Raw genomic sequence first — 26,949 nt, 5'->3', positions numbered from 1 at the left:
GCATTATATTTTGTGGGGCGCTGCATTATATTCTATGAGAGGGGGGCTGCATTATATTTTATGAGGGGGCTACATTATTTTATGAGGGGGGCTACATTATATTCTATGAGGGAGACTACATTATATTCTATGAGGGGGCGATATTATATTTTTTGAGGGGGCTACCCCTCTATGATTTTACCCCAACCCCTGCTACATAATTAAGACGTGTACTACCTTATATTATACCCTGATATTAGCATGTTTTACCACACAATTGGTAGTCTTGTATTTATTTCTATGTCGCTACATAGTGGGCCTCAAGAATTATTTCCTCTGGTGGGCCCAAGGTGCTCCAGTCCGACACTGAACACGTTGGCCATATTTCTCCAACAAACCTGCACCTTACCAGCAGCAACTATAGAAAAGAGGGTGTTCCAATGCCACGGACAATCTTCTAGATTGTACAGGCCTCATCCACACTAAAAAAAATATGTTATTTTATGTTACTAGCCAAATACAGAAGGGGAGATCTCAGATTGAAATTGTTTTAAGCATCTAGTCAATGTTATACAGGACTCATCAACAGAATGACAAAAAAAATTCTTCTGTTACTAACGTCATACAGTAGGGGACATCTCACTTTGAAATTGTTTGGTGACTGTGCAACTGGTACTGGGGGGAATGCGACAGCCATCAGCTTTCGGAAACCGTCTGTATCCATATGGCGGAAAGACTGAATTTCCGTGGCCAACAGATTGGAGTGGCCATGCAATAATCACAGAGATCACAGGCCATGAGTTAAACAGAAACAAGCGCTGTGATCTTTGTAGCGAACAGCTCTCAGCTGGACCCTATTGTCCAGACAATGGCACGATTGGGCGACGGATCATCCGAGGAGGCCACATAGTGAGCGTATGGCTTATCCACGTCCAGATTACAACACATGGAATATGCATATATACTGCCGTACGATCACTGCTTTCTCGACGATAACCCTACAATCCTCGCTGCCAACAGTCTTGTTTTTAACCCAATAAATACAGGCCGATTGGATGCCATTCTTCTTTTGAGGTCCATACCATCAGACTGTTCCATCCCCTCTCCCTCAGAGTAACAGTTATATACCGGCCCTGAGGCTCTCCCACCCACTTCCTTGGCCACTTTTTTGCATTGCGGCCACACTTCATGTCCTCAGAATTAACAACCCTTATCTGGGAGACTCCAACAGCTCCACCTCCTCAACTGCATCCCAGCTTATATCTCTAGCCAATTGTCGTGGCCTCTCACAACTATCAAACTCTGAGACACACAAAGACGGTAACACCCCTGATCTGGACTTTGTCTGGTTCAGTTCAATCTCATACCTAGATGACTCACCTCGTACCCTTTGTCCCCTATGAAATTAGGAGTATAACCACAACTTAGACATTTTTAGGTGTTCCTTAAAAATACATCTGTTTAGGACGGCCTATCACGTTCCCTAATCAAAGTCCTTTTTATATATATAGTATATTCTCTACTTCCCTGAACATAATTCGCCATCAAACTTAGCCGTACCCCAAAGGCTCATGCAGCCTTTATCTACTCCCCATTTCCTCAAGACGGTTGTACCATCATTGTAAATAAGCATCTGTAATTGTCAATTGTGTCACCCCCACCTCATTGTAGATTGTAAGCTCTGAAAAGCAGGGTTGTCATTATTTTTGCTTTGTTTATCTTACATTTTTGACTGTTTTATATGAACTGCTGACTCGTAAAGCTACGTGGAATGTGTATATATAAATAAAGGTTATTATTAGTAGATTGAAGATGGTGAAATTCAAGCTAACTTTGCCATGTGTAGGAGTAAAGAATCTTTTACGTGAGCACAACTGCACAAATGAAGGTTTGCTGCTGTGCTGACACAGGGTGGAGTAGGGTGAACACAACAAGCTGCTGGACTGTGAGAGAGGTGCAGGCGGAGATGTTATGGTGGATTGAGGAAGATGAGGTGTTCTTGGTATGTAAGAGCAGTCAAAAACAGCAGGCATGTCCAATTCCGCATCAGCTGACAGGCTCTCAGTCACCCCAACTGTAAGGGGTAAACAAGTGGAGGTTCTTCGGCCGGAGACCTGTGTGACAACGCTTGCCACGGTGAGGAAGAATCAGAAGATGCGGGTGATGGGGTGGACGGTGGTTGGCGAGACCCGCTAGTCTGCGTTTTAGCACAGTGACATTCCCAGATTAGCACATGTTGATTGTGCATGTGTCAGGTCATGCATGTAGTACTGAAGTTATTTCATTTTTTACTCTACTAGGTTGTTTTTAAAAAATTTGACATGATTTTTTCGATTATTGCCGGTCTGAAAAAAAGACCTAAGATAGCCAATTGAAGAACAGCGAACGCTGCTGTCCACTGCCAGAGTTGGGCCTCAGGATGCATTGGTTGTCATAGTTGCATAACTCTGTGTGTACGTAACTCCGTCTTCCTTCTCCTCCTCTGCTGAGCTACTCCCACTCCTCGCCCTGAGAGTCACCCTTCTCCTCTTCCTGCCTTGACAGCACAGTATAGTCCACAGGCGCCTCAAATATCTGAGTTTCGATACAAATGGATCACCTTCACCCAACGGTGTTAACGTCTGTTCATAAGGGTTTGGTTTATGCTTGGACAAAACTTTGTCCGGCCATGGATCAAAGTGAGAAAAAATTTGGCCATCGGTGCAGATGATTTCCTCCTCTTGACTCTGTGACTCTTTAGAGTACAATTCCTATGCCCATGGCATACAATGTGTGAAGAAATCTACAGACTCAGCCATCTGTAGTTCCCAAGAGTCAGTTAGGTGCTTGGAGAGTTGTGATGTGGGGAAAAAAAGGGTAATTGGGGTGCCACCACTGAGGACTGTACTGTGTGTGATTTTAAGGTGGAGGAAGAGGAGCAGAGGCCCCTTGATATAGCACTTGCTATCTACTGGAGCACATGTTCTTTCTGGCCCTCATCTACAAAACGTACCGTTGTACAGCTGCCAAAGAAAGGGAGAGGAGTTGCCTGTCCAGTAACAAAAGTTGTAAAAATGCTGTGCAAATTCTGACTGCAGCAAATCAAACCGACTTCTTATCCCTCATATCATACCTGTCTCACAACTCTGAACAGCTATTCAGTACTTTCAATTCTTTCCTGCATCCACCAGTTCCCCCTCCCTCTTCTCTCATCTCAGCTGAATACTTTGCCTCACCACCTGTGAACTTGACAGAATAACGTCCCACCTCATTCCAAACTTTACCAGTCTTCATCACAAGCCTAACCCACCTCTTCAACCTGTCACTAACAGGTGTTTTCCATCCTGATTGAAACATACCTCGATCACACCCATCCTCAAAAAGCCCACCCTTGACCCATCCTCGCGTCTACCTATCATCCCATATCATTTCTCCTCTATGCCTCCAAACTACTGGAACATGTCCATTTTGAACTGTCCTCCCACGTCTCCTCTTGCTTCCTCTTTGACCGCTTACAATCTGACTTCAGACTGCACCATTCCACTGAAACCGCTCTGACTAAAGTCACCGATGACCTACTAACTGCCAAATGAAAGCTATGCGAGTTTGTCCTTCTCCTGGACCTGGTATCTGTCTTTGACACAGTGGACCATTCCCTCTTACTACTGACTTTCTGATCTGTTGACATTACAGACTTGGCCCTTTGTTGGAACTCTTTGTACCTAACAGACAGGGCAATGTCTCCTGCTCACACAACACACCACCTAGTTACGCCCCTTCCACACTTTCAGAGGGATAAGGAACAGTGATTTCACCACCTTGCCCATTACAGTCTCCATCTGCTGGATTGGCTGTAGTGGAAGAGGTGTCGGTTCCCACTATACTAATTCTACTTTATTGCAATGGTGCCACTTTGTTGGTGTCTGCCACTATTTTTGTAAATGTGTAGATTCCTGGTTGGGTCTCCTTCATGCGTGTTGCCTGTAGCAGTAGGCCCCCATGACCATCAGGTCCCCACTTCCTTGGAGTCAACTACCCGTGTTACTATCCTTATATTTTTCTGACAATAGTAGTCTAAGAAATTTATATATTTCTGCCACCTGAGTGTAGCGGAGTATGAAAGCAGGATGAACTGTTGCATGTGGTATCAGGGCTCCCAGCACAGGAGGCCTGCACCGATCCCGCACCCACTTTGTCTTACTGTGACGTTCAATTGAAAGCTGTAAATGCTGTCCCAGACCCTGATACCTCATGCCTGGCTGATTGCTGCAGTGCCATGCTACAATTAGTACTGTGGGTGAATTGAGGCCACTTTCCTGGTGTCTGTCCCTAATTTGATGTGTTTTGGTAGCATTTGGGGCTGTTATAAGGTGTTGTGCATGCTTTTGTTTTTGCCTCCCATTGACCTGAATGGCGTTCGGTTATGTTCGGTGAATATTCGACGAATTTACCGGCGAATATTGCAATTTCGGCGATGGTAATCCGAACCGAACATTGAAATATTTGCTAATCTCTACTCCTGACTTGTCTGTTTTAGCAAAAACTTGTATTCTACATGAAATAACTATTCTGGATACATTGTTCCTTAGAAATTTATGAATAAATTGACAACATGATGTTGAGGGAATGCACGTCTCTCTACACACTCTGTGTCCAATTTGTGCCAAATTCTGGAGAGATACATCTCTTTCACAAAAGGAATGGTAACCCCCAATTTATGAATACATTTCCTGAGGAATAATAGAGGAACTAAAACAATGCAGAATTCTAAGAAATGCTCCAGATTTGTTATTTCTTCTTTTCCTTTTTTTTAACACATACAATCCATGCATGTGTTGCGGCTGGCGGACAGTGGCGAGACAAGCAGCCGCAGGGACGCAAACATATTTTTCGAGCATGCCGAAGACACTCAGATAGCACCCGAGCATGCTCATAGTGAAGCTCGCGAATCACTATGATCAAGGGGAAGAGAGTGGAAAGGGACTTTGTTTTCTATGTGACCTTGTGAAACAGACAGAACCGGTCTTCTTTTGACAACGGTAGCGCAGTAAAAACTTTTATTACATTTTACAAAAGTATGTACATAATTATTAAAAATAAAGATCAGTGTGGTCCGTGTTCTGAAATACAAGGAATTGTATGCAGCTTTTAGTGCTGATTCAGATAGGACAGTCCGGGAAAGTGCAAGGGATACACAGGAAGACTCGGGAACACATTAGGCACTTGCAGTGATAACAGATGGTGCTGGTCCTAGGTGGGCTATAAAGGTTTGTCAGTTAATCGGTTCCTGGAAGCTTAGTGACAATATTAGGGGAGGATGTTGCCATTAATGTTCAGTTTTCTTGGGAATTTTAACAACCAGCTCCATTGGCTCCCTCTGTTTGTTGCTGTAGGACTGGCGAATCACGTCTACTGCCCGCTGGTGTGTCACGTTCTGCAACGTCTCCCCGTCAACCGATACCAGTTCATAGCCAGCCTAGAAATGTCGTCAGACGTGTTACAATTTATTCATTTAATTTATTGTCAACAGTTTTTATAATAACTATTAAAAAAAATAAAGTTCCCTGTAATCCTCATTCACTTTTCGTTTTCATTTTTTTTATTTTACTTTTTTTATTATGTATTAGTATTATTATTTTGTAACACCTAAAACGAGCATTATTTCTGACGTTCTTCAAGTCTTATAGAGACGTGTATAGGATGCATGACCTCCAAGAACATCAAACCTGAACATGAAGCGTTTTGAAAAAAGCAAAACAAACAATATCGTTAGTATTATTTTATTCTCATAATAGCTTTCACTGCTGTTGTGCGTGCCAACGTGAAGCCATACAAATAAAAACTCAAGATGAAAATTGGACAATTAAAAAAAGGAAATCTCCTGCCATAAAGACATCAATGTGCCATCGGATTTTTACAGATACATTACAATTCTGTAATATAGGAAACTGTAAAAGATTAATAATTGCGGAGTGAAAAAACGGATTGCACATTGACAGCACACGGATGACAAGTCAGAAAAAATTGTCTCACTCTCCTAAATGATCACTAGTGTGAGCGTCCTTAAAGAGGACCTGCCACTAGGTAAAAAAATTGGACATATTTTGCATATATTTTATTCCCTCAGCTCTCCTGAGTAATCAGCTTTTCCATTTTTTAAAATCCGTTGTACGGTTCCAGAGAAACAGGTCGTTTAATTTAGTGTGTGCAATATGCAAATTTTTGTGGTCTTTACTAAAGGGGCGTGTTTTCAGGCTGCTCTGCATATTTACTCTGTGAGCAACGCCCTTTTGGAAAGAGCAAAAAAATTAGCATATTGGGCACACTGAATAAAAAGGCCCATATCTCTGGAAGTGTGTTAGATTAAAAAGAAAAAAAAACTCGTGCACAACACCGATTTTCTCAATCAGGTGCTATCCGTGGTTTTCGTGGATGGCACTCGTACCTATGATATTCTATGAGGCTGTGCACGTTTGATTTTGTCCTTGGACTGAGGAAACTTTTTTTCACTACACATACGAGAAAAAAATGATGAAACTCTGATCAAAATCTGATTAGAATAATAGAACCGTTTTTCTTGGATGTGGAGAAATTGGTCGTGTGAACCTTCCCTAACAGAAATACAATAAGAGCAAAAACTGGCCACTTGTCACCTGGTGTCAGGTCCTCTTTAATATCAACGGAACTTTTCAGATTTAACACTTCAAACTCCACTAAGAAAAGCCCTGTACTAAATTTTGGAATGCGGCAACAGGAACATTAGCCTACACCCCAGCCAAGTCCCAAAGTGAGTGGTACCTACACATATTTGCATCTTCTTTCGTTAGTCAGTAGTGGGGGCTTAAAAATAACAGAGTTGGAATGCAAATTTTGGGAGGTATGTATTCGTTTAGTTTTGTTCCCAGTGGATTTAGGTCTTGATATTCACGCAAGATTAATTACAGATGAAGGTGGTCAGTGATGTTTTGTGCAGGCCAGTCACATTAATAGATGCCAAACCGACCTTTTAAGGGCCTAGCTTTGTACATTGTCATGCTAAATTGTCAAACTATAACAGGAAAGTTATAATCATTGCATGTCTCTGCCAAAGTTTACAGTAGGCTCTATGGATTAAACTATGAGATTTTTGCCCAGAACTTGATAATCCCTGCCTCATCTATCACACTTCCAGATGATGCCTAATTTGCTCCAGAGAAAACATTCCCACTTTAGTGACTAATGCGAGCATCTGAGCATTTCTATAGAATTGATTGTATTGATAATGTACACCTATTTATAGAGTCGGATGACTCTTGTTGGACCATGTCAAACTTATTTCAGGTTATATCTGTGAATTTTGAAGTTACTAAATTGAAATGATAATGGCAGGGTATTGGTAGAATATCACAAAAGCAAGACATCTTTACCTGCAGATCTCCACTGACAAAAGCTGCTCCTCCTGGAAAGATCTTCTCTATCTTAACCATTGGTTGAATTTTAGATTCCATGCCCCCAGAAATGCTAATACCTATAAAATGTGAATATGTATAAATCTTAAAATTACAATTCCCCCTACATTATACCTTACACATCTTATATCCTATGACAGCCATTGCAAGTAATCTGCAATCAGAAGTAAATGTAAATTAAAAAAAACATATTAACAGTCCTAAAAAATGTGAATTGTTTCTTCTAATTTCATGGTTTATATTTAAACATTCCTGATACTAGCACAAGAGCCATTGAGCCACATAATGCGCTGATATTTGCTGTTCTGTAGAGATCACATCTCAGCAGTCATCTCCATGTCAATACAGGAAGGATTAAAATGTCATAGTAATGCCCATAATACAAAGCTAAGAGCAGATAACACCTAGGTGATGGTCCCAACAGATCACTTCTTTTTCCCTCCCTGCACAATATCCTCTGCACAGGTCATAGATCATGACCACAACACTTTACCATTGAAATTGAATAAATACAAGATTTATTAAGTTACATAAAAGTTATAGATGAAAGTACGAAAAAACACACAATGGTTTTAAACAGTCACTAAATAAAAGGGAAGGTGAGACCTTGGTGGCCATTCAACTGGCCCACGACGACCATCATGATGATGTGTTGCCCTCTTTATGCACTGAAGATGGCACATTCCCTGAGTTTTTCCAGCAAGATGGTGCACCACCACGTTATGGGTGTCAGGTCCGAGCATTCCTACATGAACAGTTTCCGGGAAAGTCGATTGGTCGTCATGGGCCAGTTGAATGGCCACCAAGGTCTCCCGATCTGACCCCCTTAGACTTTTATCTTTGGAGTCATCTGAAGGCAATTGTCTTTGCTGTGAAGATACGAGATGTGCAGCATCTGAAACAACGGATACTGGAAGCCTGTGCTAGCATTTCTTCTGCAGTGTTGCTATCAGTGTGTCAAGAGTGGGAGAAGAGGGTTGCATTGACAATCCAACGCAATGGGCAGCACTTTGAACACATTTTATAAGTTGTCATAAACTTGTAAGTAACTCATGAAAGAATAAAGTTACGCTAAAACCAAGCAGACCATTGTTTTTCTTGTTAAATTCTCAATAAGTTTGATGTGTCACTTGACCCTCTTCCATTGGAAAAAATAAAGTTGGATCCAAAATGGCCGACTTCAAAATGGCCGCCATGGTCACAACCCATCTTGAAAAGTTTCCCCCCTCCCATATACTAATGTGCCATAAACAGGAAATTAATATCACCAACCATTCCCATTTTATTTAGGTGTATCCATATAAATGGCCCACCCTGTAGATAAAGGGAGATTGCGGAAACCAAGCATGCTGTGTGACAAAGTTGTATTGCTATTCTCAAGTGAGGAACGACCCCAGTAACCACTAAACTAACACCTCTTTTTAGGAAAAAACTATACCTACAAGAGCTGTATATATATATATATATATATATATATATATATATATATATATATATATGCCTCCATACAGTATAATGGGCCCCACATAGTCCTCCATATAGTATAATGGCCCCACATAGTCTTCCATAAAGAATAATGGGACCCAGATTAAAACAAACGAATGGTCACCTCTCCCCGGTCCCCTGTTGCTCCAGTCTCGGTAGCTTGTCTTCTGCAACTCTTCATTGCTTGGCACAGCGGGTTTGAAACCGTAACGTTATCGCACCCACTGTGCGGAGACGTCAGACGCAGAGGGAGTATGATTTAATATTACAGTCATGAAGCACCAATATACTCAGTATGTGTGAGTGGTAAGTACCAACTCTCTCTAGGCACTCCTCAGGTGCCCTTCTGGGACTACTCCAAATCAATACATAAACAAAAACACGGAGGAAAAGAGTCCACTTCAACATATTTAGAGAACAATATACAAAAAGTTTATTAAATAATCAATACAAAAACAGAATTAAAAATACAAAACATGGGTGTATTGTTAATACCGCCATATCGCAGAAGACACATAGGAGGAAATGCGGCAATGACCAAGTCAGGGGGGAGTTCACATATACACCTTTTGGGTGGCAGCGTCAGCTCAGAAAATAGAAGGAATGTATGACCAAATACAATTACTACGTTCCACTCATATGGCGCAAATAGCCCAGAGTACAAAAGGTCATATATTCATAAGCACATGTAATTGCTGCTTACCCATTGTAAATCAGGTGTGTCCTCCCCACCTTGCTCGGTCCCCCCGCTTGACGCGCGTTTCGCGTGGCTTTTTCAACAGGGTGTATCCATAGTGTGTCTCATTGTGTTTTTATATCATAGACCCGGAAGTAGAATCGGTGACGCCGGCGCATGCGCAGTAGCGTCCAGAGTGCATCGCTCAATAGGGCCATCACAGTGGGGAGTGTATGAGAGGCGGAGCTCCACCTTCCAAACACAAAAAGTGTGACACTCCCCACTTGTAAGTGATAGGTCCACAAGAAGATGGCTACGATGGACGACACCGGGCATGCGCACCACCAATTCCCAATAAAAAGGCCATGGCTACAGCCATTTTTTTAGTGATAAAGTTAAGATCGCTCAAAAACAGAAACAGAACGCCGCAGCGTCCCGAAATGTACGTAAACCGGAACGCTAGATAGATTAGAGGCGTCCCCAATAAAGTGGAAAAACAGGACGCCAAAAAGATGCAAAAAAATAATAATAACGCATCACATGTGTTTAGAGTGTATACAGTTACATAAAAACAATGACAAAAAAAGACAGAAAAAGGGAGAAAAAGGAGCGTAGCAATAAAAAGACAGATGACAAAAAGAAATAATAACATACATATAAATATATAAACAAAGCATATTATCATACATGTGAAACATATATGTGAATCCGTGTATACATAATGGAACAGACCCCACAACATACTGGGGAATAAATTGTACTATATATTGGTGGTCGCTTACAGTCCCAAAGTACATATTCAATGTCAAAGGGTCCGCTCACGGTGCTAAAATATAAACCAACCAAGGAGGTTAAAATTGATGTATGATCTATGATCCTGCACGTTTATAAAAAGCGCAGGGATATCAAGTGAAACTTAGTGAATAACTAAAGACCCCCAATTCCTGAACTAAACCAAATAATATAAACATGCTAGCAACTCATACAAACATTCACTAAAGAATGATGTTAGCGTATAGAGACTACATAAAGTGCAGATTCATAAGAAAACATAAACCACGTATAAGAACCTATACGTGGACAACGTATAGACAGAAACTACAGGACACTCCTTCTCTTCAGATTCCGAGACGTTCACCGGGTTTTGCTGCGGCGTCATCACCAGTGCGTAGCCATGGATAACTAATAAAAACTAAAAAGAAAAGAAAAACACACAACAAGACGTAAATATATAAAAATATTAAAAGCGAGTGGTGAAAAAATCACCCAAGAGAGGACAGCCAGGTCAAGGGACATGGAATATTTTCCACATTACATCCTCATTATATTGCTGCATGTCAGGACAGAGCCGAAAAATTATGGAAGTATATTTTTGGAACCAAATAATATATAGAACACGAAGGAGAACCCACGGGACTCTCACAGAAAAGGAGCGAAGCTAAGCTGTTCATTAAGTCCCTTAGGGGCAAGGGTGTCAAGGGTGACAATCCACTTACATTCACACTGTGCGAGTAACTTGGTCAGATTGCCCGGGGGGACCGAGCAAGGTGGGGAGGACACACCTGATTTACAATGGGTAAGCAGCAATTACATGTGCTTATGAATATATGACCTTTTGTACTCTGGGCTATTTGCGCCATATGAGTGGAACGTAGTAATTGTATTTGGTCATACATTCCTTCTATTTTCTGAGCTGACGCTGCCACCCAAAAGGTGTATATGTGAACTCCCCCCTGACTTGGTCATTGCCGCATTTCCTCCTATGTGTCTTCTGCGATATGGCGGTATTAACAATACACCCATGTTTTGTATTTTTAATTCTGTTTTTGTATTGATTATTTAATAAACTTTTTGTATATTGTTCTCTAAATATGTTGAAGTGGACTCTTTTCCTCCGTGTTTTTGTTTATGCAGAGGGAGTATGATGACGGAGGGAGTGTCAGCTGACGGCTCCATCTTCCACCACTGCTTTCAACTGTGTCTGCATCCAAAATGCCAATTCAGTTTAAAGTGTGATGCCAGGCAGGGGTGTGGGTTTCGGCCAAATATAACCACCCTGTGGGCCAGAGTTTGACCATGTGTGATGTTGAGGTATACAAACACCCTGGAAACCTGTTGCTGCAGAAGACACCACACACATAGGCGTTTCATATTTACTGATGTTTAGGGGTGCTGTTATGTGTCAGTGCGCTCCTCACATACACTTCTATATACCGGATGTATGTGTATTATTACAGTATCCCGTTGCCCTCTTCTGTATGCACCACTCAGAGAAGCAATCTAAGGCTGTCTCACCAAGCCTTAGGCTTAGGCCTTCTAGTGACTGTTTTTATATCCTGTACTTAAATTACAACTTAAAACTGACTTATGAGATTTAATACAGTCTTGTATTTTATTCACTTTCTATGTTGTGTGCAGGATCTATTACCTGTGCAGGGGAGTCGCATCAATCAACAATGGACAGGCTCTGGAGCGGACACAGACAGAACAGTATATGGGCCCTGTACAGTCCAATAGCTCATCACAATGCACAATTCCACCTAATTTGGGGGTAGAAGTGGCCCTCATACCTCTTGGGCCTTGCGTGTGTCCGCCTTTCAACAAGTTTTTATTCACATTTTTTTTATTTGGAGGATTGTCAGTCCAACGATTTTTCAGTGGAAATGTGAATGTCCAAATGCATCTTTATTTAAAGAGTAACCATTGTTTGAATTTTTATTTTAATAAAAATAAAAATTTGTCTATCCATTACTTATATAAGAGATGGCAGTCGGTGCTCATAAAGTTCAATGTAGGGGAGAGGAGCTAGAGACAGACACAAATATTCTGTTGCAAGTTCTCCTGAAATGACAGTTAGGCCGGGGTCACACTTGTGAGTGTAATGCGAGTCTCTCGCATCAATACCCGGCACTGCCGCCAGCACTCGGGACCGGAGCATGCGGATGCATGCATTTTTATGCAGCTGAACGCTCCGCTCCCGAGTGGCGGCAGCAGTGCCGGGTATTGATGCGTGAGACTCGCGCAAGTTTCTTGCATTGCACTCACAAGTGTGACCCCGGCCTTACAGTTCTCAATTGAGCTTTATGAGCACTAACTGTAATCTCCTGTGTCAATAATAGGAAAGTTGATATTCAGTGAATACAAATTTATCAATGACTTTTGAGAATGAATGATCAGGCCAAGAGGAGACAAAAAAAACAGACTTCTGTGATAAGATACATTATAAAGTTTCTTATTTTCAGGTGTAGTATTGATTTATGGAAAAAAAATATAAAATGATGGTTAGTCTTTGAAGGAAACCAGAAAATTGTGTGTGAAATTAAAGTTAGGAGACGTCATGGATGTGCAACTTACCCAAAGACTGCTTCATCTTGGAGACCATCACAGTCACCAGCTCATACTCTTCCTCCTTCTCTTCACCAAAACCATTTTGGGACACCAGATCAGCTTCTACATGATTGGTCTCTATCTCTAATTTCACAGGTTTCAGCTTGATATCAAGATTTGAAGGACTCAGGGAAACGCCACCGAAAATCTGAGATAAGATTGGCCTGGATTTCTTGGGTTTGTTGAGAACAGAATAAGCATTATCTTTTTTTTCTCTAGATCTACTGCGGATAGTCCTCGATGCTTTTGAGTTCTCACTTGAGTCTTTTTGATCTTTTCTACTCCTCGTAGACTTGTAATCACTAGGCAGAGACGAGGATGTTTGGGATAAATCAGAAGATGACTTTGTGGGTTCAGCAAGAAGCCAATTTGGCCTTGCCTTGCTAGAGGAAGACTTACTGTAAGTTATGTTTTGGGCATCATATGAATCGACTGGCACATCTTCAAGTGGGGTAAAGTTTTTTTGAGTCCGTTTTATATTTGTAGAATCCGAAACCTGCAACCTGTCCATTCCCCCTATCAGCGGTTTATCATTGTGTATCATATCTTCTACTGGCTTAAGCTGGAAGGCTCCTCTGTGATCTGATATAAAAAAGAAAGTAAAGTACTAAATATATTTCCTAATAAAGCACTTGGGATAAAACTAATAGTTTTAAAGGAGCATAGTATATAAAAAAAAAGGTCTGCTAATATACAGTCAATTATCTTGAGAGGAAAATCCTATAAAAAATGGTCCTTCTGTGGAGTCCTCTCAATATACACAACAGACAGGGAAAATCTGTAGCATAAAAAGTGATTTAGATAAGTGGTCTTCTCAAGGAGATTCACTTTTTGAGAAATTTTTGGAGGTGTTATCATGATGGCTGACATTTTTTTTTAGACTTTTGGAAAGTATTCTCAAAAAAGAACAAGCTATTTTCTACTAGCAGGAGCAATAGTTTCTGTTAAATGACACAACTAATACATGGTAGGGGTTGATAACCTGTTTTTTATTTATTTTTTTATTTAAAAAATGACAGACAAGCTGACATTTTCTATGGACTCCATCAGAAAACCCTGTTGAATCAAAAAGATCAGATGTAACACTTGTCTATGTGACCAGCAGTAATATGAACTCACAGCTGCATTTTCTGTATAACCTAAAATGTTGGGAATTACAATTATAATAATTTATATAAGATCATTTGAAAGAAAATCACAGACATCAATTTTTGTGTTTCCTGTTTCTATGGACTGTCCAGGAATTTATGAATGATTGGCATAAAGAAGGTAGACTTTAGGACTTATAGTGCCACTTTTACAATATAGACATATACAGTTGTTCTGACACATTATTCAGAGTCCCCGGCAAGTGGACATTTCAGATAAATTAATTACTTCCCAAAGGTCAATGTAGTGTGAGGCAGTGACCCCTGTTACAGCTAGGGGGTGCTGTTTGTGCTCCCCAGAATGTGCATGGAGACGTATGAAGTCCATAGGTATGCATGGCAGTCACAGGCATAGTGGTGACTGCAATGCAGGTTAAATGTCATAATAAATAAGGTTAGTCTTGGACATACTGTTTGTCCAAGACAGATTTAGGTAAAACCTGCTCTGGGTTTTGTGTTATGAAATTGACTGAAGTATGTTAATGGTGCAGTCTATTTAATTTCCGGTCCGGTTTTCCATGTAGCGGGAAGCCACAATTTGTTTGTTAAAAACCCTGCAGTAAAGTGTATGGGTGTGTCAGGTGTCAGGGTCAGAGTCAGTGTCTGGCTGGTGTTTGGAGGAGGACAGAGCAAGAGGCTCTGCAGAGCTTTGTCGGTGTGCAGTGACATAGGACAGAGCGGAGCCAAACAGCCAGGGGAGCTGAGACGCCTGGCATCCACAGCTAACACAGCGTTGCCACCACCCACGGGAACTGGTCAAAGGAGGACCAGCGTGTTTAGTGGCCGCAAACCAATGGAGTGTGAGTAAAAGCTGTGTGAGTAAAAAGACTGTGATACAGCAGTGCAGGACACCCACGGGAACTAGTCAGAGGAGGACTGGTGTGTGTAGTGTCTGCAACATATGAAGCTGTGTGTGTCAGAGACTTGGTCACAACCTGCAGTTGCCCCACGGAAACCGGGCAAAGAGAAGTCCGTGTGCTATATACTGTGTGTAGGGACTGTGACTTGGAAGATGCCGTGTGTTTTGCAGTGCAATGTTTATGTGAACTAAACATGAATTCTATGCACTTGTGAGAAATGGACTGTGTAAAGTAACACATTAAAGGAACATTTTGTGTTTGAACTTTGTGGGTCACTGCCTCTTCACTGCGTACGTGTGCTATCGCAGCACTACAGTAGACAAAACTGAACTGATTATCTTTTCTCCATCCCACTCAAATCCCTTTCCCAATTTATCTATCACAATAAATAACATCATGCTTTCCCCTGTACCAGAAGTCCTCTGCCTCGGAGTAACCCTCCACTCTCCCCTGTTGTCCAACTCAAAAATATTTCCTGTATTCTTCCTTTTTGTAATCCCATATCTAATAAAATGTTACTGCAAGCCCTCATCATCTTCTGCCTCAACTACTGCAATTTCCTCTGTGGCCTTCCAGCTAAAACTCTAGCACCTCTCCAGTCCTTCCTTAACTCTGCTGCATGATTAGTCAACCTTTCTCCTTGATACTTCTCTATTTCTTCCTTCTATAAATTCCTTCATTGGCTCCCAATTCCTGAAGGAATGAAGTTCACACTGCTAACAATGAACTACAAAGCCGCCCATAATCTGTTTTCTCCTAACACCTTCTCACCTGTAATCTCTGGTCCTCCCAAGACCTCTTTTTCTCTTTCACTCTCTTACGTTCCTCATCCAATCGCCTCCAATACTTTTCCAGAGTATTTCCCTTCCTCTGAAATTTTGTGCCTCAACACATCCAGTTGTCCACCACATTTGGAACTTTCAGACGGAACTTGAAAACTCACCTGCTCAAGAAAGCTTGCAGCCTGCAATGACCTGTCTTACGAGTTTGTCACTATTATTCTGTTCATTGTAACTTATATTTGTATTTTGTATGTAACCCCTTCTCATGTACAGCAATTAAAAGTAATAAAAATTACTGACCTGGAATTGGTGTAACAAGATGTTTCTTGGGAAGAGTGTTGGACATGGCCGGCCGGAGTGCAGGAGAAGCCACTAGAATGAATACACAAAATAAAACCTATTAAAAACACTGGCATTATAGGAACACCTTAATTAAAGGGACTATATGGATTTTTTAAAAATTGTTCACAGTGGTTTAAAACATAATGCTCACTGTACTCAATCCCTCACAGATTCTGTTCTGATGCACGCCTTGTCCCCTCTGATCTCTGCTTCTTCCGCCTGTCCCTGATGCACAGGAAATGTCCAGAAATGCCCACAGAGCCAATCAGAGGCCACTACCGTGACTCGTTTCAGTGATTGGATGAGCAGGCATTTCCCCCATTTGTTATTTTTTGAGCATTCGACCAGGAAACAAAGATCGGTGGGGGCAAGGTGAGCATCAGACCAATAACTGCAGGGGGTCAATTAATTTTATAAAAACATTCTGGACATTTTATGGACTTTACCTCCAGTAATTAAGTCAGTGACAGTATATACTCAGTACGCATACCTGCTCAATTGTAAAGTGCAGGGGAAAATGTTGGTGCTATATAAATAAAATTATTATTATTTCATTACTATCTCACTATGATGGTCCAGTGACAGCTGTGCAAAGGTCATAAACTCTGATTGTACTGGTACCGCCTCTGCCTAAATGAGAATCGTTCGTCCTGGAATGTTTAGTGGGTGTTCTTCATTCCTATCTGTTCACACTTTAAGTGTGACTAATTAAGTATTTAATAAGAATATATTGTACTAGTTGTTATTGCCAGATACAATTTACATAGTGCGTAGCTGTTATTTGGTCTGCTGAATACTTTTAGCCCATAGAGAAAGAGTGGAGTGATTGTGCACATGCCACCGCTTCATTCATAAGGGGCTTTGCAAAACTCAATTTTCTGTATCAGTGGAGGTCATACCGGTTGAACGTCCACCGATCAGCTAGTTATCATTAGAGATGAGCAGATCGATCCACAGAGGATCAACTTGGAGTCAAATTTCCTGATATTTGCGACTCTGTGGAAATTCAAACACTTCAAGATTAATCAAATGGCTTTCATCACTTTATATTCAGTTTTACTCAAATTTGTTGATGCAAAAAATGAATACACCCCACATCTTAAACTACATCTGGTATTTTGCATGAACTTCATGATTTTTAAGGACAACATCTCCAGGTATGGAATGAACAAGTTGGCGACACATTCCAACATCTATCTTTTTCCATACTTCTAGAACAACCTTGGAGGGATAGCGATTCTCAACTTGTCTCTAACGGATTCCCCATAGGTTTTTGATTGAGTTCAGTCAGGAAACTTGGTCACTGAATCACTTTCACCCTATACTGAAGGCACCATGCATTTAGAATAAAGAATTTAGAAAAATGCCTGGTGCCTACAGTGAAACATGGTGGTGGCAGTGTTCCTATGTGGGGCTGCATGAGTTCTGCTGATGTTGGCGAGTTACATTTCATTGATGGGATTATGAATTCACAGATGTACTGCTTTCTGAAAGAGAAGATACTGCCATCACTCTGTGCCCTTGGCCGATTTGCCCTTTTACACCTGACAATGATCCAAACACACACATTTGTTGCATTTCTGAAAAAGAACAAGGTGAAAATTGCCCCAAATTAGAAATGTGATAGAAAAACAAATTATTGCTCAACTGGTAAATGCCACACTGTTCAATGCTGTGGTCCTGTTGGTCAACCATCTGCACATGATGACTGCAGTCAGTCGCTGTCCTTAGTGATAATGCCGGCATGTACAGTGGGTACGGAAAGTATTCAGACCCTTTTACATTTTTCACTCTTTGTTTCATTGCAGCCATTTGGTAAATTAAAAAAAAGTTCATTTTTTTTCTCATTAATGTACACTCTGCACCCCATCTTGACTGAAACCCCCCCAGAAATGTAGAGATTTTTGCAAATTTATTAAAAAAGAAAAACTGAAATATAACATGGTCTTAAGTATTCAGACCATTTGCTCAGTATTGAGTAGAAGCACCCTTTTGAGCTAGTACAGCCATAAGTCTTCTTGGGAATGATGCAACAAGTTTTTCACACCTGGATTTGGTGATCCTCTGCCATTCTTCCTTGCAGATCCTCTCCAGTTCCGTCAGGTTGGATGGTGAACATTGGTGGACAGCCATTTTCAGGTCTCTCCAGAGATGCCCAATTGGGTTTAGGTCAGGGCTCTGGCTGGGCCAGTCAAGAATGGTCAAGAATTGTTCTGGAGCAACTCCTCTGTTATTTTAGCTGTGTGCTTAGGGTCATTATTATGGAAGGTGAAACTTCGGCCAAGTCTGAGGTCCAGAGCACTCTGGAAGAGGTTTTCATCCAAGATATCTCTGTACTTGGCCGCATTCATGTTTCCTTCAATGACAACCAGTCGTCCTGTCCCTGCAGCTGAAAAACACCCCCATAGCATGAAGCTGCCAACATCATGTTTCACTGTTGGGATTGTATTGGGCAGGTGATGAGCAGTGCCTGGTTTTCTCCACACATGCCGCTTACAATTATCACCAAAAAGGTCTATCTTCATCTCATCAGACCAGAGAATCTTATTTCTCATAGTCTTGGAGTGTTTTTTAGCAAACTCTATGCGGGCTTTCAAGTGTCTTGCACTGAGGAGAGGCTTCCGTTGGGCCATTTAGCCGTAAACGCGCAACTGGTGGAGGGCTGCAGTGATAGTTGACTTTGTGGAACTTTCTCCCATCTCCCTACTGCATTTCTGGAGCCCAGCCACAGTGATCTTGTGGTTCTTCTTTACCTCTTCTCCCATGATTGCTCAGTTTGGCTGTAAGGCCAGGTCTAGGAAGACTTCTGGTGGTCCCAAACTTCTTCCATTTAAAGATTATGGAGGCCACTGTGATCTTAGGAACCTTGAGTACTGCAGAAATTCTTTTGCAACCTTGGCCAGATCTGTGCCTTGCGAAATGGACAGCATGTGACTTAAATATGAGTGTCTGAGCAAATGGTCTGAATACTTATGACCATGTGATAGTTCAGTTTTTCTTTTTTTAATAAATTTGCAAAAATGTCTACATTTCTGTTTTTTTTCAGTCAAGATGGGGTGCACAGTGTACATTATTGTGAAAAAAAATAGGGATTTTTGTGTACTCACAATAAAATCCTTTTCTCCGAGACGCGCATTGGGGGACACAGACCATGGGTGTTTTATGCTGCTGCCACTAGGAGGACACTAAGCAAAAAACATAAAGAGATTAGCTCTTCCTCCGCAGTATACACCCTCTGCTGGCTCTACCCTGAACCAGTTCGGTGTCAATGCAGTAGGAGCTCATAAATTGTAAATAATAAGGCAACATGTCAAAAACCAAAGAGCAAACCACAAACCAACAGGCTAATAGGGTGGGTACTGTGTCCCCCAATGAGCATCTCGGAAAAAAGGATTTTACGGTAAGTACAGAAAAATTGCTATTTCTCCTTCGCCTCATTGGGGGACACAGACCATGGGACGTCCCAAAGCAGTCCATGGGTGGGAAACAGCGCGACAGCTGAAACCTAGTGTACCACCAGGTCATATCTGCCCTACAGATGTGATACTGCCGATTGCAGAATCCATCTGCCAAAGGCCGCATCCGCAGTAGCTTGCAAAAGAATGTTGTGATGCTTAACAACCGCGTACAGGCTGGACCAGCCGCAACCGTGCACACTCGCTGTGCCAATGCCTAGTGCTGAATTGCCCAGGAAGCTTCCATTAACCGAGTGGAGTGTGCCTCGATCCTCGCAGGGATCAGCTGTACTGTTGCACAGTAAGCGTCATGGATCAGTGAAGTGATCCATCTGCTATAGCAGCCTTAGAAACAGGTAGGTCCCTTTCTGTTTCCCTTTGGAAACACGGAAAAAGGGAATCAGATGTGTGAAAAGATGCTATCCTGGGAAAGTATTTCCTGAGTGCCCTCACTAGTCGAGAAGAGGAGAACCTTGTCCGTACAATGAGCCAGAGCTAGGCAGAACGAGGGCAAAACTATGTCCTAATTCAGATGAAAGGAAGAAACGGTCTTAGACAAAGAAAAGGACTGAAACGTCCTCAACACCGCCTTGTTCTGGTGGAAAACCGGAAAAGGAGCTTTGCCAGGCAAAGCCGCTAACTCAGAAACCCACCTGATGGATATCATTGCCACAAGGAAAGCAACTTTTCCCAGAAAGAAGGGGAAGCAACGTATCCTGCAAGGGGGTTCTAAGGGAGCCTCCTGGAAGGCACCTAGGACCAGATTAAGATCCCAAGTATCCAGTGGCATCTTATAGAGAGGGACAAGATGCAACACCTCCTGTATGAAGGTCTTAACCCGTGATTTAGAAACTATTCTTCGGTGGAATGGGAAGGATAGAGCTGAAATTTTGCCTTAAAGAGAAGCTAGTGTCAGACCTGAGTCAAATCCAGCCTGGAGAAACTACAAGATGGAAGAAATAGAAATACAAGAGTTGAACATCCACGGATCTTGCACCAAGGGAAAAAAAGGCCTTCCAGATGCGAAGGTAAATGCGCATCTATGTAGGTTTTCATGCATAAATGATAGTAGAAGCTACGTATTGCGAGAAAACCAGCCTGGGCTAAAAAAACAGGATTTCTGGTGAAAGATTGGCCCTTGAAAGAGAAGGTCTGGCTGGTCTGGTAACTGCTGGGGGAGGGGACTAGTTGCACTAAATCCGCGTACCACGCTCTGCATAGCCAGACTGGTGCATTGAGAATCACTGGGATTCCCTCCACCTTGATCTTCCCGGATGACCCTTGGGATTAGCGTAAACGGCGTTGAAAAATGAATGGAAGCGAAACTGATGCCATGGAAGCACCAGGTCATCGGATCCGAGGGCAATTGGGTCACGGAATGGAGCTAGAAAAGCCGGGACTTTGGCGTTTAGTGTAGAGGCTATGAAGTTTATATGCAGCGTTACCCAGCATTGCCAAACGTGCTGAAAGGCTTCCGGGGAAAGGACCAGTGTCCTGAGATGAGGCCCTGGTGGCTGAGGAAAAGTGCGCCCAATTCCCTACCCCTAGAACATGAACTGCGAAAACCAGTAAATGGTTTGTATCAGCCCCTTGTAGAATGTGAGCTACGTCAAGCATAGCTCCTGTGCTTCCTGAGCCCTCCTGACGGCAGATGTATGCCACAGGCGTGGCGTTGACTAGTTGTATCCGGAGGGGATGACTGTCGGGAAGCCGGCGGAAACGCTGAAGGACTAGTCTGATTGCCCGGATCTCGAGAAAATTGATCAGGAGACCTGATTACCAAAGGGGCAAGCGTCCCTGTACCGTGTGGTGGCGGAAGATCACTCTCCAACCTAGGAGACTGGCGTCGGTGGTCAACACCCGCGAGGGATCAGGAAGAAGTACTTTACCCGAATCAATGAGGACAACAATTTCCACTGCCTCAGAGACCGCCTGATCCGGAGAGACAGGCAAAAAAAAGGCTGTCCAGAAAGGACAGATATCTGTCCCACGCTGCATTGCCTGCTGCAGAAGGACAGAGATGTAGATGAGCGAAAGGTGCTGATTGCAGGGAAAGAGAACGGCCGAGGGGAAGCTTCCGAGCTTCCTGGATAAGTGTGGAAATCTTTCTTGAAGGTGGAATTATCAACCATCGGGAAGCGTCCAAGCCTAAAAACGAAAATCCTCTGGGATGGGGCTGGAAAGGACTTGCTCATGTTCACTAACCAACCTAGACGAATGAGAGTGTCCACGGTGATACTGACACTTGAAGGGATGATCCCTTGATAAGGAGGTAGTCTAGGCTTGAAGGGATGATCCCTTGATAAGGAGGTAGTCTAGGTAGGGCAGAATCACCACACCCCGAGAGTGCAGTATAGAAATAACGACTGCCATGACCTTGGAGAACAGCCTGCGAGCCGTGGCGAGGCCAAAGGTTAAAGGCTTGAACTGAAAGTGGTTATCTCCGATGGCGAAGCGGAGACATCCTTGTCGGCCTGAGAAGGATTGGAATGTGAGGTGATAACAGAATGGTAAAATTCCATTTTGAAATGACGCACCCTGACAAACTTGTTTGACAGATTTAAGTCTAGGATGGGACACATGGTTCTGTCCTTCTTTGGAACCACAAACGGGTTTGAGTAAAACCGTTTGAACCTGTCTGTGTGTGGGACCGGGACAATGGTTCTGTAGATGCGGGGTACATAAATGAGCTGATAAGGTGGAGCCGCTTGCTCCTTCTGTCCTTAAAAGACAGGACCGGAGGAAACGTGTTAGCGAGGGGGACAGGAATTCCATGTCCGTATCAGGATTTCCGACCCATGATCGAGAATGACCGCAAGTCAGACCTGATAAAAACGAGAGTAGAAGGATGCCTACCCTTTCCGTGTCTTTCAGATACTGCAATGAGTCTCTGAGCAGAGAAACTTGTGGGAAGGGGTACCCTTGGGTTTGGACCGTGAAGGTCTGCGTTTTCAGGAATGAGAGAGCTTGAATGAAGGATGTGAATCTCTGTGCCCACGGATGACCAGCCTGCGTTAGTGTAAGACAGCTTGTGGTGAACCTGTTGATGATTTAGACAGGGCCGACTGAAGATGCTCTTTCCTCCAGTAGCTCCTCCAGTAGCGTAATAAATGCCTACTCTGGAAAGGAAGGGAGTTAGAGATTTTCTGGAAGCGGAATCTGCTCGCCACTCCTGTAGCCATAAGGCTCCCCTGATGATAATGGCGTTTGGGCTATAAGAGCGTCATCATCTGCTGTATCCAGGGATGCATGTACCCATAATCCCCGGCCTAGGCTATTTGGTAATCCAGACTGACCACCTAGTGAGGCAAGCTATTGTCTTGACCGTTCTTGGCTAGAGCCTTAGCTCAGACCATCATGGCTCTGGCCGCCTAGGAGACAGCGAGGGAAGGGAAGAGAGTTGCCCCAGAAGCCTCAATAGACTGACTGCGGAAGATTGCAAATTGGTCAGTGGAGATTTTAATAGACAAGCCGTCGGTCAAAGACAGTAGAGCTTAGTAAGTGAACCGCAATATAGGATCCATTGTTGGAGACTCCTTCCACTCTCTTTTTAGTGTGTGGACAAAGGGGTACCGTGCTTTAACGGCTTTAGCCCTGAAAATCATTTGTCCAGCGACTGCTAGGTCTCTGACCAATGTCAGAAACTCCGTGTAAAGACGTTTGGTCTTTTTGAAGGTCCCATTGAGATAAGGACTAATTCCAGACATTGTACAGCTCTTATGGTACTCGAGGGAGTCCATGTATACAGCCACATCAGACTCATATCCTGAGTAATGTTCGCTGCAACCCCCAGAGACGGGGGAGCTGGAAACGGAGCTCACGTATACCAAAAAACAGCAGAATGCCTGGGGGACGAGCTACTGAGACGTTAGCCAGAAAATTGGACATTCTTTGTTGCTGTCAGCTTCTGTCTGAAGAAACTCGAATGGCAGAGGGGCCTTCATCGTAAGGTAAACTGAAGGGGCATTACACGAGGCGTAATCGTGCGTTCCATCAGTCAGTGCTCCCAGGTCATATGTCCGTGCCTCCAGAGACGGCAGTCTGTGTAGCGGTGACAGACGAGTAATTGTCCGCAGTCAGAAACGACCCTTGCGGTGGTGCCAAAGCTCGCAACACCATTGGTGTGGTCTGATATAATGCAGTGTGGACGATTTTGCTGATCTGCAGCAGAGAATATTAGCCCATTACACATGCCCATATCTCTGCACTGAAGCACTTTATGCATATGCAACGCAAGCGGAACTTTGCAGCCAGTAATACAGATTCCACTGTAATCATCTCCTTTCTTTTTAATGGTGGATTTGGCGCCTCTCGTCAGGAACGAGAGGCGCCAGAAATGAGGGCGGAGTCGGCCGGGTGGGTAGAGTTAGGCCTAACCCGTCCAGAAACCGGGACCTAACTTTTTGTTCGCGGAGATGGCTGCGGAAGCTGCGGCACGACGAGAGTGGCCGCGGTAATGGCGGCGGCCGTGGTGCGGCAATGGCGGCTGCGTCACAGCAATGATGGTGGCGGCCGCGGCACTGCAATGGCGGCCACGTCATGGTGATGAGGGCGGCGGGCGTGGTAATGGCAGCAGGCACGGTACTGGCGGCGGTGGCCGTGGCACTGCAATGGCAGCCGCGTCACAGTGATGGAGACGGTGGCCGTGGTAAAGACGGCGGCGGCCGCTGTCTGAGTCCGGGGGTGACCATGCTGCTAAGTGGCAGAGGCCGCGATATCAGAGACCGCCTGAGAGGCCGCGAAGGGGGCGACTGAGGCTGGAATGTAAAATAGGCCGCAAAGGTCACCAGGAGATAGAAAACCACTCGCCATCTGCACGGATTATCTCCTCAATCCGCCATCTCTTTGATGGGGAGGTGGAGAGGTTTTGTTAGCCTCCAGTAACCATCCACTTTCTGTCAGTAGTGGTGCAGTGGGGCCGCACGGACGCCGCATGGAGCCTCTGCATGTTACTAGAGGTAATTTTCTTGTCAGGATTGTTGAGGCAAGCTGGCATGTCCGGCTGAAGAACCTGGCTCCAGAAGGGGTACTTGGGGGCGACACCCCATGTTCCCGTCTGTTGTTGATGTGGGGAGAGTGGACCCATTGAAGGAATCCGACACCCCTGAGGAGAGCTCAGGCTGGCGTTGAGGTTGCAGGAGGGGATAAGGGGAGACGACACTCCGTGTGCCCGCCTGTTGCTGATTTTGGGAGATCTGGACCTTGAAAGGCCCCATCGCCCCTTGAATCCGTAGAAAAAAGGGTAAAAAAGGAAAAAGTTAGAATAATAACGTAGGGGTCTGAAGCCAGACCCTAGTGCCTCCTACAGACACCAATCGAGGCACACTCCACTCGGTTGGTGCAGGCTTCCTAGGCCATTCAGCACCGGCATTGGCACAGCAAGTGTGCACGGCTGCGGCTGGTCCAGCCTGCACGTGCTTGTTAAGCATCACAACATTCTTTCACAAGCTACTGCGGATGCGGCCTTTGGCAGACGGATTCTGCAGTTGGCAGTATCACATCTGTAGGGCAGATATGACCTGGTGGTACACAAGGTTTCAGCTGTCGCGCTGTTTCCCAGCCATGAACTGCTTTGGAACGTCCCATGGTCTGGTCCCCCAAGGAGGCGAAGGAGAAATAGGGATTTTGTGTACTTACTGTAAAATCCTTTTCTCCGAGACGCTCATTGGGGGACACAGCACCCACCTTATTAGCCTGTTGGCTTGTGGTTTGCTCTTTGGTTTTTGACATGTTGCCTTATTATTTACCATTTATGAGCTCCTACTGCTTTGACACCGAACTGGTTCAGGGTAGAGCCAGCAGAGGGTGTATACTGTGGAGGAGGAGCTAATCTCTTTATGTTTTTTGCTTAGTGTCCTCCTAGTGGCAGCAGCATAACACCCATGGTCTGTGTCCCCCAATGAGGTGAAGGAGAAATTAAGTTTTTTGAATTTACCAAATGGCTGCAATGAAACAAAGAGTGTAAAATTTAAAGGGGTCTGAATACTTTCCGTACCCACTGTATGTCACAGCATTGCTGAGCACAGTCTTTGGCTGCAATTGTCATGTTTGCATGGTCAGGAAGTCATCCTTACTGCAGCGGGGGAGGATTTATGAGGTAAGTATAAATTATTTTGTTATTTTATCACTTTCTCAGTTTTAGAGAATTAAACAAAAAATCAGAACTGAATGCTAATTTACCTGATCGACTCTTGAGGGCATCATACGCTTCCATCTCCAGGGATATAACCATACTGTCAAAGCGTCCAAGATCCGTCAGTGCAATTAAACCTCTGTTATATAACATAGAAAACATAATAAATGTACATTACAGTGACAACACTAAAGAAACACACAGATTCAGTAACTTTAGATATTGTTTGATATGATGCTTTTTACTTTTATACATTTGGATTTTATCACAAGATGATAGAATATGGTAGAAGGACTCTAATCTAAATGGCCACCACCGATCACTTGACAGCGCAGCATGCCTTTAAATTTGCGCATGCAGGCACATAGGTTTTTGATACATGTGACTGTTCCAGATCCTGCAGATCAGAGCCATTCAATGATGAATAGCAAGAGTCTTTGGGGTAGGATCCTCACGAATAAAACATTTATGACCAATCTTAAGGGCAGGCCATCAATGTTATAGTTCTAATAACCTCTTTAAAGAATGTCAGTGACTGGGAACTTCAGTTTTCCTACCATTACCCCCAACCTGCCAGAGGTACTGAATTGTGGTTACAGAAGTATTGAAGAAAGTGTCCAATTTTTGGTTATTAGCATATAGAATACTTGACAACTATCTGGGAAAATTAGAAGGCTCCTGGAAAATGGAGAAATCTCCAGGACTCTTGGAAGAGTTGGTGAGTCTCTTGAGTGCTACTAAAGACTCCCGATACTTTCCAGAAACAAGTGATTCCAGAAGCTTTTTTTGCTACCACATCCAAATACAGATTTAGAGCTAGAGAATGGAAGGACTGTGGAGGGGCATATCCCCTAGGAGGAACGACTGTGTGTAAAAAATGGTGGCAAAGCATTTCACGAGCCACAAAGAATGTTCAGGTATGCAATCTGGAAAAGTTGGTAAGTATGGCAGATAGAGTTGGTTAAATCTGGAGGTCAAAAATTCTAGGTGAAGGCTGATATCTTTGCAAAGATAGAAACTTTGAGGGTCTGTTGAATGGTCCAACCTACGTGAAAGGAGGGTGACCATCATCTATATACTTAGGTCTCAGCGTAATGCAGCGATCACACGATAGTGGGGGGCAATAAAAGATGTAGGTACTGGTGACCCGATTTCTCCTTGCTGGGGGAGTGAAGAGGGAAACTCTAATTTATTCACTCATCACTAAGGAATCAATCCAGTAACTTCATGAAAGAGAAGCCATAAGAAAAAGCATTGGAAGTCCAACTGATCCAA

General features: G+C 43.4%; 1 protein-coding gene across 6 annotated transcripts in view; it reads right to left on the bottom strand.

Moving 5' to 3' along the window:
- Positions 1–4,997: 4,997 nt before the first annotated feature.
- PDZD7 (PDZ domain containing 7) overlaps positions 4,998–26,949 on the bottom strand; it is a 59,330-nt gene continuing 37,378 nt past the window's right edge. For 2 of the 6 annotated variants that reach the window (XM_077257079.1, XM_077257081.1), the window contains 5 exons: positions 25,722–25,813; positions 16,045–16,116; positions 12,922–13,536; positions 7,365–7,465; positions 5,158–5,434 (listed from right to left, as the gene is read on the bottom strand). In XM_077257079.1, coding sequence (XP_077113194.1) covers positions 5,285–5,434; positions 7,365–7,465; positions 12,922–13,536; positions 16,045–16,116; positions 25,722–25,813 — 1,030 coding nt within the window. In that variant the 3' untranslated portion in view covers positions 5,158–5,284. Of the gene's footprint in view, positions 5,435–7,364; positions 7,466–12,921; positions 13,537–16,044; positions 16,117–25,721; positions 25,814–26,949 lie in introns of those variants that run through there. The other 4 variants (XR_013213847.1, XM_077257082.1, XM_077257083.1 and 1 more) reach the window with 4 other exon arrangements.

Source organism: Ranitomeya variabilis, chromosome 4 (assembly GCF_051348905.1).
Source record: "Ranitomeya variabilis isolate aRanVar5 chromosome 4, aRanVar5.hap1, whole genome shotgun sequence".
Lineage (NCBI taxonomy): Eukaryota > Metazoa > Chordata > Amphibia > Anura > Dendrobatidae > Ranitomeya > Ranitomeya variabilis.
The sequence above is the reverse complement of the archived record's forward strand: the minus strand, read 5'-3'. Positions and strand labels throughout refer to the sequence as shown.